The 11,548-nt window shown below is 36.4% G+C and overlaps 2 protein-coding genes and 1 long non-coding RNA gene across 5 annotated transcripts; 1 reads left to right on the top strand and 2 right to left on the bottom strand.

Moving 5' to 3' along the window:
* Nucleotides 1-823: 823 nt before the first annotated feature.
* Nucleotides 824-2,082, bottom strand: LOC129567653 (uncharacterized). The gene is made up of 2 exons (XR_008687874.1): nucleotides 1,684-2,082; nucleotides 824-1,063 (listed from the first exon to the last, which is right to left on the bottom strand). It is a non-coding gene; the product is annotated as an uncharacterized LOC129567653 (long non-coding RNA).
* Nucleotides 2,083-3,134: 1,052 nt separating this feature from the next.
* Nucleotides 3,135-6,579, bottom strand: LOC129567693 (sentrin-specific protease 1-like). 3 transcript variants are annotated; one of them, XM_055444830.1, is made up of 8 exons: nucleotides 6,260-6,579; nucleotides 6,074-6,196; nucleotides 5,885-6,007; nucleotides 5,457-5,813; nucleotides 5,001-5,388; nucleotides 4,394-4,481; nucleotides 4,251-4,328; nucleotides 3,135-4,187 (listed from the first exon to the last, which is right to left on the bottom strand). In XM_055444830.1, exons 1-8 carry the CDS (start codon nucleotides 6,272-6,274, stop codon nucleotides 3,413-3,415), a joined length of 1,947 nt encoding a protein of 648 aa, XP_055300805.1. In that variant the 5' UTR covers nucleotides 6,275-6,579; the 3' UTR covers nucleotides 3,135-3,412. The 3 variants fall into 3 exon arrangements, with proteins under 3 accessions (XP_055300805.1, XP_055300804.1, XP_055300806.1); XM_055444829.1 differs by having other exon boundaries at nucleotides 6,294-6,498; XM_055444831.1 differs by having other exon boundaries at nucleotides 6,286-6,342.
* On the top strand, nucleotides 6,503-11,471 carry LOC129567692 (germ cell nuclear acidic protein-like). Its single transcript, XM_055444828.1, has 9 exons — nucleotides 6,503-6,865; nucleotides 6,951-8,695; nucleotides 8,765-8,906; nucleotides 8,975-9,614; nucleotides 9,779-10,062; nucleotides 10,163-10,234; nucleotides 10,314-10,506; nucleotides 10,613-10,879; nucleotides 11,030-11,471. Exons 1-9 carry the CDS (start codon nucleotides 6,796-6,798, stop codon nucleotides 11,286-11,288), a joined length of 3,672 nt encoding a protein of 1,223 aa, XP_055300803.1. The 5' UTR covers nucleotides 6,503-6,795; the 3' UTR covers nucleotides 11,289-11,471.
* Nucleotides 11,472-11,548: the final 77 nt, after the last annotated feature.

Raw genomic sequence — 11,548 nt, 5'->3', positions numbered from 1 at the left:
TCTATATGCTTTTCAGTACTTTACAGTAAACAAACCAACGCCCATAAATGTTACAAATGAACCAAACACCGCACTAAAAATAATAGATCCATCCAGTTGATCCATGTCAAATGAATGATATTTGTATGAAATTGCGCTATTATTCATTAATTATAATTGACGATCGACTTGTTCTAAATATTGAAATCTATTTGATGTCGTCATTTTGTTGCAACTAACAGAAGAGTATGTGATCTTTACCACTTGCTGGAAATAGTTTCTCAGTAAACACACACACATACACATGAATATTCTATGCATAACTAACTTTCTTTTCTTTTTCTCAATTTTGTTTTGTGGTCCTTCGACGCTATGTAATGGCATGTACAACATTGAATAAGTTCCATCGCTATGAAATGCCAAAAGATTTTTTTCTTAACATTTAGAAATGCTCCAATTACCATTCGGTCCATCTATTTTTAAAGACTCCTTAAAGAAGATAAATCTGTTGCATTCACTGTTTCTTGACATTTGCATGCCTTTGAACATTGCTCTTACCGTAGCTAGTACTTTAAAACTTTACTTTCTTTTCAAAAGAGTTACTAGAAAATTTAGAAGAAAACTCAGCAACGAAACAGTATCGCTAAACCTTGTCCAGAAAAAAAATATCTCGATCAAGGGCAAAATATTCAGAGCAAAAGTTCAAATAGGCGGAGAAATCAATTGATTTTTGAAAGACACATTCATCTTCAAGACATAAAGACTGTAATGTCTCTATTTAAATTATTATCAGGGATACATAGAGATTGGCAAGTTGTTTTAGAACAAATAAAAAATCCATGAACAGATTTGTACATTACATGTTTATTGAATCAAAAATATGCGCGAAAGGCATTCAGATTTGGATAATTATAAAATAAAATAAATTTAATGCGTTGAAAGCTGATTGTGGCCGTTATGGAAGGCACGTACATTTTATAGCGCACTTAGATTTGCAATCGCCGTCACACAATCCGAACCAACTGCATTTGCCATAGCACCAATCGAATATGCTGCATTCAGGAATGACCGAGTCCAATATACCCTAGATATACATAATGGGAGAATTAAACTCAGATTAAAATCAAACTTGTATTAAATACATTTTCGCAATAAAAAAAAACTGCAAAGTCATGAAGTGTTTTGTGTAGAAATCAGCCAACCGAGGAAGCGGAACAGGTTTTCTTTTATCAACGACAAAAAATTATGATTTATTTCTCGTAACTGTGCTAGAATCTTAAGCAACTTCAAAGAAAATTCATGTGAAATGCGACATTTTTGAGGCAAAACATTAATTGTGACGTGGTGACAATGCTAAAATTGCTAATGGAAGATATTTCAACAAATAAAAATGTAGGAAATTCGAAAATTAACAACCAGTGAGTCAGGACAATTTAGGCATGTGATGAAAATAATCTACAAATTGTTCACACTTTATGTGAGAAAAATGTCATGCAAGACTTTGAAAACAAAATAAATCGTTTTTTTTTTAATATCACATTTCACATCGAACAATTTTTCAAGTTGTTTGAAAATTCGCCCCAAAAGAATTATTCAAACAGAAAAAGAAATCACAAAAAATGGATAATTTCCACACACGGATCAGCTGATTTCGAACGTTTTATGAACACAAAGCAATTTTCAAAAAAAAAAGTGGATTAATACCCGTTCAACGCGAGTCTTCGGTTCTTCTTTGCTGGCGGCACTGGCCATTGAGCAGAAGCTCAAAATCACGATTGCGAAGAGAAGTGTGAATTTCATGTTAACACAAAGTTTATTTATTCTGAAATGAACGCTACGATTGCTGTTGAATCAAAACTTCGACAACCACGACACGCTGTTCTTTTATACTCGAACGCGCGCCAACGAACCACTTATTCCAGCATTTTGTAACGAAAGTTTACACAAACATACACTTGAATGACTTGATAAATTTTTTCGTAAGTATCATCAGGAGAATAACAAGTCGTTATTTAATAAATTTTGACGCATTTTATCGCTGTTACTGTGTAGATGTACATTTTTTTTATCGGGCAGCTTCCGTTGATTTTAATTGAAGGACAGATTGCGATATGTTCCAAAGTTGACTTTAATTGACCGTTGTATGGGCCATATCTCACATAATTGATTCAATTAAACGGGATCTTCGAAATGGCTTCATATAGCATAAATAGAATAAATCCATAAAACACGTACCATTAATCAGCCCAATAGGATTAGGCGGTTCAATTTGGCTGTTAAACATAACGCATTAATTCAATAATAAGTACTGCTGATTAAACGACATTCATACGTACACGAAAATGTCAGACAGTGCGACGTAAAAAAAAAACCAAATCCACTGACATATTTTCGACATAAATGAAAATAAATATGTCACGTGTCAATAATATCAACCTCGCTATGGTGATATTTGTGTACAAAACAAAATTTTATTCATTTGTGGTCACTGGTCAGTTATCACAATACGGCGATCCGCCTTTGTGCTACAACTTTAATCACATATGTGTTGTGATGATTTCCTGCCCAACTTTGCCGACCTCAGCATCACACAAAATTTTGAATGAAATTACGTTCAACGTTATCATTCTTTTCACTCTACATAATGACAATGCTCATTCCATTGTTGGCTACAATAAAGCACTCTGCATCATCACTTGAATGTTATTTCACCCGTTGTGAAAAAAAATCATTGACCTAGAGAAAAGTGCACTTTTTGGCGTAAACCAAACAACACCAAAGGTCATTTAGCGATTGCAGGGGGGTCGCATGCTCGAATTTCTCTCAAATGCAAATGAACAAAAAAATGGAAATTTTTGAGTCCAATACAAACTATTTGATTCGAAGAAATTTGGATTGTCATCGCAAAACAAAACTTAATATTAAATTGAAAGGTTGATTTTGGGAATAATATTCTCAGAATTTCGAATACATCTGAAATTTGGACTGATCCGAAAAATATTTCCATGTACGAACAAAGTAAAATGGTTTGACTGCATAAGTCATGATACAGTGTCATTAATCGTAAATATTCTGCGGCATTCAACCGATTAATTTGAAACGAAATTGTTCACTGCGAAGAAAAAAAAAATTCAGGAAAGAAAACAATTTGCAAATATTTTCACAAGAACATGATTCTAAAAACTGCTTATTTTATTCGGGCAGGCATGGCAATCACAGAAATTTACAATAAAAAAAATAAATTACCTAATAAAATAATAATAATAAATAAACAAGTGTAATACATCACTTAAGAGTGTAAGTTAGCAATCATATACAATTTTTGGATTCTGCTATCATCGTCGTTTTTTTCAGCTGTTAACTTATACGCACATTGTCTTAATAAACTTCTGGTTCTTTATACTTTTTTCTTCTTAAAGTTTTAAAAAATTCGCTAGTAAGCTAGCAGTTCTTGTGTCATACAAAGTTCATATGTCATCTTCTTTCGAAAGTAGATCATGTCATTTTGTGAAAATGAATCACGGTTGAGTGATTGATTGCGTGTTATAAATTCTGCATACATGCAACTAAACACGCCACAGTCATATCCGTTATCTTGCTGTGGGATATTTAAACCCAGCACATTTTCCTTTTGCCAACCGCTCATATCGAACTCTTCTCTTTTCTTGTCGCGATATTCATCTTTCAAATATTGGAGCAAGCTGGTTAGAACTGCATCGTTCGGTGCACCAATCGAGTTGTAGTATTTGATGGTTCTATATCTCATGTCAATGATTGCCATGCACCAATGACCGCCGTCAGTTCCTCCAGAAATATGAACAGGGACCAGTATTATATCACAAGTGAAGATATCCGTATCGCTTGTTGACTCACGAACGTGGTCATAGTTGTATTTGCCATCTCTGTGAAGCTCTGGCAGGAAGTAGGTGTCCATTGCATAAACCTTTGGCAATCCATTGCCTTTGCTACTGCGTTCACATATCAATTTGAGGTACGCGTTGATGATTTTATCACCCAAAAATGCTGATGATCCCTTGGTCCACCATCGCAATTCGTTCATGACATCATAATTGATTGAAGGAAATCTAAGCGAACGTACTAGTTCATCGTCGGTCGAAACATACTTTTCCATTTCAGACCACATTTTGTCCAACGTTTCTTTCAGCATACTTTGAGTGAGTTCCGGCATTTTACTCTGGTCATTTGGTCTGAAAAAAAGAACAAATCGCTATTGTCCCAATTATACATTTGCTGATGTATGACCAACTTACCTGTGTTCTTTGACATTGTTCTTCCATTGTGGATTGGCAACTGTCATTTCTCGCCGGCATCTCACATAAAAAGGCTCTCTGAAAGATTTATCCAAATGAAAAATCATTGATGTTTTGCATGCTTTAACATATTCTATACTTACGGTTCATTTGATGGCAAATTTCCGGGCTGATTTTCGGCTCTTTCCTCAGAACTTTTACACAAATCAACGACAATGTTGTTTTCAACGCCTAATTCAAAAAATAAGAAGAAACAGTGAATATTTTCAATGTAAACATACATTCAATCTGTTCAAAGTTTTGATGAAACGCTGCTGAAAAAGATCTGATACTAATAAAGTGACCCATTTCATCTTGCTAGAATGTTAATCAAATTGCAAATAAAATCCGTGACACTAGTAAAACCGTTCATTTTCGAAGATCTTGTTTTTATGTACTTTCTTTCAGTATAAACAATGAATAACCATTGATTTTGAATCGAAAATATTCAATATTCCAACGCGATCTCTATATTCAATGTCTCTATCAATCATACATCTATGACTCTATTTGTTTCAGACCATTTGATATTAGATTTCATGCTTTTTCCATTCAATTACTCAATCAACACAAATATTTCTGAATTTGGTTTTCCATCACTTCATACAAACAGATTGAAAATGTACGATTTTACTGCGCACAATTCTTCACGTGTATCTAAATAAATTTGTTAAAAAATGAATGAACTTGGAAATACATAAAAACTCTTACTGTGAACTATTTTATCTCTACTGGCACTTTTACTAAAATCGCGCCATTCTTCTTCTCCACTTTGATCTACGAACTTTAACAAGTTTCGCAAATCAGTTGGCGAAATTTTGTCTGTCAGCTTAATTTGGTATTCCAAATTGAATACCGGTAAGCTTATTCGAATCACAATTTTCTTCGTGATAACAACTCGTTTGGACACTTCTTTTGGCTCCCATATAAAATGAATACAATCATCCTTCACCTTGGTATGGACAATTGAATTGAATTCTGCTTCCAATTGTTCGCAAAGATTGAATTTGGCTTTCATGAGGACTTCAACATTTTCCAATTTCGCATCGTTGGTGAATATTGGCTTTTGGCGTGTACTACCCGGTTTTGCGAGTTTCCTCTACGAAAATGAGAAAATATTTTATATAATAAACTGTCTATTCAATTCCATTGCAAAAGAATACTCACATTCTCAGAACTAAATGCCTGAGACATGTGAAATCGAAACTCGGCCATTGTCATTGTTTGAAGCTGATTTAATAGCGCTTGCAATACAGCTGATGCCAGCTCGCAAGTAAACCTCGATTGATACGAGAGGCGATTGTCCAAATTGATCCGAAGGATCATATTTCTCGACACACATACTTCAACGCTTTTGTTGTCCATTGTTTGCAATATGAATTTGATACGGTCAACATTTTGTTCACGATCTGTTGTGAATTGGTGTTCACTAAGAAGTTCATAATTTTTCACCTTCCACTCATCAATTGGGCTGACTGATTGGACAATCATACCAACATCATGCTCCATTGTGTCAAATTGAGCCTAAGAAAAATCAAATTTAATGATCATTATCATTCGAATTCGTTGCAATTTCCATTTCAGCAACCACTCACTACGTTCGGATCAATCAATTCAACTGATGGCGTTTCTTGTCTGTGTCTTTTTGGTTCGGAAACCTCATGAATTTCGTCTAGACTTTCGTTCTTTCGTTTTGATGCAGGTTCAGCACTTATTGTCTGTGGAATAGATTTTCATTAAATTTTCACCCGATTTTGTTCGGAAGTTTCATCGTTTTCACGTACTGTATTTTCGTCTCCAGTCTCATTGTGTGCATTGGAGTCCATTGGGTAAACATAGACAGTACTTTTCGATTGGTCAGTGAAATTGGTTGTAAGGCTCGCAAATGCCACACTGTTGATCAGTTCCTGTTAATCCGAAAGAGAATCAATGGTATGAATGCAAACGGCTTTTGTGAGAAAGAATCTTACGGAATCAATGTTCATTGTAAACGGACATTCGTACTATTTTGATTTTTTTGTCAAATCGCTCTTTTATTGCAAAACTTTTTTTTGATAATTTTTTTTTTTCAACTAAACAATTTTTTTCAAATAAACGTTTTTTTTTGTGATGGTCAAAGCGGATAGGGAAATACGTTTTTTTCTTCATAGAGTGAATGTATGATCTGGTACATGAACTTATGTGTTGACATCTACAAAAGGGCGAATTGTTTTCGCGCGTTCAACCAAAGCAAGCAAATTTGCTGTGGCAATACAACACATCGATATCAATTCGCTGTGTTGGCAGCACTGACGCTCTCGCATCTTAGATTCAAAAAAGAAAAACAACGGCTGTCACACATTTTCTCTTTCTACACTGTCGACTGGCGTTGTGATTGCAAACATTGTGTGAATTTTTCATTTGTAAATGATAAAAAAAGTGAAGTCTTCTTTTTTATATGACAGTGATTGAAGAGAATATTTAACGATTCAACATTTATGGTTAATTAAAGCTAAAGAAAAAAAATATGAATTCTCGGTTTAAATTCGTGCAGAGTGTGAACCCACAGCCAATACCAACAAACGCTATCAAGCCAAGTAAGAAACGTAATTTGTTGTTGTTAAAATTAAAGAAAATCCACTAATTCTCTAAATTATTGGAATTGTTTTGTTTTCTCGATAGAATTCAGCAAATTGACATTGGCTACAACGAAATTCATGACAGTTGAATCGATTAATGCAAAAAAGGAGAGCAACATACATGCAACACAAACAGTGACTTGTACCACAACAACAACAACGACAATGACAAAAGTGCTGAACGAGCCGCCGGTTGATATTGAAAGTGATGAAGTGTCGTGTGCACAGAAGCCAAAAATTTTGCTGTACGAATCAACGAAAGAAGAAACACACTTGGATATTTTGACAGACGATGACACTGATTCGGTGGGTAGTTCAATTGATAGCAAGGAAATTGAGGATGGTTTGAAAGAAATTTCACAGCCAATCACACAAAATCCAGCGGTACACATTGATCGCATCGATACACAAATGCAAAATCTAAGTTTTCTATCACCATCGGATCGAGGTAATTCAACTGTGAAAAGTGATGAACACGTACAGAATATGTCACGCCAATTCGATCAACTCGATTTACATCACAATGATGTGCACGATGGAACACAAGAGAAAAGTGACAACGCTAATGAGAAGAGTGCGTTGTCGTGTTCCGTTCAAACGTTGAGCAGCAATGATACAACAGATCAAGAACCGATTTCATCCAAACAAACTGAAGAGAAAAATGAATCAGATGTTGTTATCATTTTGTCCGATTCCGATACGGAAGAGGCTGACACTGAGAGTGAACCGCGAAAACGGAACATTTCTCAAGAGCCACCATTGAAACCAAGTTTTCCCAGCAGCAACGATGGTGCCATGTATAATTTGTCATCAATTGACAGCTCAGCCATGCAAAAAGTGAACAATTTCTTTGATAACGCACCATTCATTGAGCCGTCTGAGAATTCATTCAATTCCAGTCACACTTCGAAGTCAATGAAAGAAGATATTTATGTACCAGAAACGACTGATGAAGAAAGCATCGACGATAAATCGGTCATTGAGCCAAGCATTGATGGTGACGGTGAGCCATACAAAGCAGCTGATGAGCCAAAAGAGCAGCCAATTCTCAACGATGTCGAACATGACAAACCCGAATTATCGGATAACAATATTATCGTTGACATTCCGGTGATCAAAAGCACAAGTGATCAGCCACGCCAAGTGATTCGTTCACAAAGTGGTGTCCGTTTAACAGCATCTCGTTCGTCGCCAATCATCAAAAATGGTGGCATCGATTCCGATCACATTAAACGAACATCGAGCAATGTGATCCTCAAAACACCTGGCAGCTCGATCAGAGTGAACTCAAGCAATGGCCAATTGAGTATTGCGGCCAAGATCAATATCAACATTCAAATTGTCGAAGACTCATCCGAAGAGTCCAGTGAAGATAATAAACCACCACGCAAATCGGCGGCCATTCAGTCGAGTGAGGATTGCCAGCGCAGTTCAGATGGCTATTCAAGTGCTAATTCAAATCAGTCTGAAGGTGTTGCTTCGAAAGGTAGCAGCTCCAAAACTCCTAAAAAGGATTCAAAGAATGTAAAAACACCGGCAAAGAATACTAAAACCGATGCCATTGATACGCCAAACCATACTCCATCAGCGGCCAGCAGAATCAAACAATTCGAATTTGTACCACCGAAAAGTATGACCAAACAAAAGAAACCCGAAACGAATCAAGAAACTGAAAACGTCGACACACAGTCCGCAGATCGATCAATAACATCGGAAAATTCCGACCGTAATGACGGATTTCAGTTTGATAAAAACATTCCGATCAGCCCTCGTGATCAGAAGCTACTGGTAAGTACGGGGATTGGGTGTGGTATTCAAAAGGAACTTTTTCACATTTTTCGTTTTTGTTCTTTACAGCACAAAGTTTACGGTGATGCATGGAAGACGCCAGATGTGATTAGAAGCTATTCAGCCGTAAAAGGGAAGCCAGTAGACAGAGCGGCTGTCAACACAACTCCTTCGATGCTTAACAACCGTTATAGCAAGGGATTCGATCTTTGTAAGTGGAACAATGAATCTTTAAGCGATTTTTTCAAGAATTACATTATTTTGTATGCATATTTTCAGTTAAACAAAAGATTAAAACCAATCTAAACTCGACCCGATTGGATGACCATGCTGAAATCAGTATCATTGAAACACCGGAACGGGTCAAACAAATTAAATCGCCCGAAAGAGTGGCAAAGCCAAAAGTAAACACACCACGATCGAAGATCAAACCATCTTCCAGTGTGAAGAAAGCTGAATATGAGCCATCGCCATCTGTGCTCACGAAAAAGAAACCATCACCGAAATCAGGCAAGAAAAAGGTTGTCAACACTCCGGTGGCTAATGATTCGTCGATCATAACGACTCGACCACGTCGAAATGCTTGGCCACGCAAGCCGATTTTCGATTCCGACAGCGACAAAGAAAATGATTCCGATTGGTCTGATAATGACAGCAGCTACTCAGACTCTGATCTCCTTACGGATGACGATAGCGACTTAGAGATAGAGAGAGAAAAATCGAAGGAAAAGCCAAAGAGCGTGCGTAAAAATGCGGCATCGGCGACAAAACGACCAGCTAAGAAGACCAACGATCTGATTTTCTTGGATCTTTCGTCAGAAGAAATCGTTCAAGTTGATGAAAACTTCCATGCAAACGTTTCGGAAGATGATTTGGCAAATATAACACGAAAATTCTTCGAGTCAGATCTGAATGATGAGTATGTTGTTAAGAAGTTCTCATTGGATTTGTTTGAGAATCGAACTTTCAGCATGACATTTTTTGATTAGCGTCAATTTGCATAGATCATTTTCTATTGAAGATTCAATGCATCGATGTTATGGTTTTTTAACGATTTTTTTTCATTTTTTCCCCACTTCACAGAAAACCGAAGAAAAAAACGGGACGTAAATTATTCACCCACAATTATGACGACATTGAAGAGGAAACAGTCTTTGATACTGAACCGAAAAGTGTGAAAAAGAAACCCACCGAAGAGCCTAGCTTAGACATTGAGATACCACGATTTACACACAAACTCTTTGATTCGAAAAAGTTTGGCTCGCCATCACAAAGCAAAACGCCAAACTCAAAGATTGATTTTCGAAAAGATGATCTCAAAACACCAATTACATCGAAAATTTTGGCCGAACGAAAAACTCCATTCGGTAAACTCTCCTCTTTGCCAATTTGTTATTGTATTCAACTATTCTTTCGGTTTTTAACAAAGAAAATGTTTGATTTGGGAATGGTTTGTTTGAATTTCAGGCAGCGCTCGTTCAAAACTTGATAGCCCACCGCGAACATTCGAGACTTATGGATTTCTCAAATCATTGGATGGTTTGTATTTAAAAACTGATGACCAATTGTTGTGATTTTAATTTTAAAAAAAAATGCAATTTTATCGTTATATTGACAGTTCAAGCGTCGATGATGCTATGCCACCCAGATGCTAAGAAGTATCGTGAAAATTTCAAATCGAACAAAGAAGAATTGACGAACATTTTGTATAAAATGTATAATGAGAAAGTATTCGAAAGCAAATTGGATGTGGATATTATATGGAACAAAAAACTGACGACGACAGCTGGCCGTTTCCATGGACGATCCAAGTAAATTGGACTAGAAATTTGCCAAGAATGGCAGTTTTGGCCATTCATAAACTCTAGCAATAGATTTCGGCTTCGCTCATTCTATGTACTTATGTTCATTTCACAGGGCAATCAAAGTCGCCGGAAAGAATCATCGCATCGAGCTCAGTGAAAAAGTGCTAACGAGTGCGGATCGATTACGGTGTACGCTCATTCATGAGATGTGTCATGCGGCCACTTGGATTTTCAACAACGAACGTGGTCATGGAATGCGATGGAAATCATGGGCACGAAAAGCCAATTACGTATTCCCCGAATTGCCAGTAATATCGGTGTGCCATAACTACGATATCGAATACAAGTACACCTACAAGTGTGATATGTGCCAGAGCAAGTACGTATTATCGTTTCAATGAGCAAGCAATCATATTAAGTGAAATGATATGGTCGTTAGGCACTTGGGCATTATGAAATTGTACCTACCAGTGTGCCGGTTTTTCTGAGCATTCATTTATATTCATTAATCTCCTTTGTCGTTCCACAGATCATACTCACATTCGAAATCCAAAAAGGTCGAGAATATCCGTTGCAGTTATTGCCATGGATCGATTAGTATTTTCCTGAACAAAAAGAAGAACGGTCAAATGGTCATGGAACCGGTTCGTGAGGCCAGCGGATTTGCCAAATATGTCAAAGAGAAATACAAAGATTTTAAAAAGCCTGGTGTCAAACATGCCGATGTTATGCGTCAGATCAGCTCACAATACTCGACGCTAAGCCAAGAAGAGAAGAAACAATATTGAACTCAAATTTGGGCAAAGCTGCATCTTGTGATACTACTTTAATTGTAGTCTACTCATTATTTTGCAATCCACAGAAAAACTGCATATCTTTTTTTTATAGTGACGATTATATATAGTTTTAGAAAATAAGACAATTGCAAATAAATCACATTTTATTCGATAAATAAAGAAGACTGGACATGATTTGCGGGAATATTCATTCTTAAAAAAATATACTGTTCGATCTGATGGCTGATTGCTTCGAAATCGGGACGTGTCGT

This window comes from Sitodiplosis mosellana, unplaced genomic scaffold (assembly GCF_009176505.1).
Source record: "Sitodiplosis mosellana isolate CC-2019 unplaced genomic scaffold, AAFC_SMos_1.0 Smas_scaffold_12, whole genome shotgun sequence".
Taxonomy (NCBI): domain Eukaryota; kingdom Metazoa; phylum Arthropoda; class Insecta; order Diptera; family Cecidomyiidae; genus Sitodiplosis; species Sitodiplosis mosellana.
The sequence above is the reverse complement of the archived record's forward strand: the minus strand, read 5'-3'. Positions and strand labels throughout refer to the sequence as shown.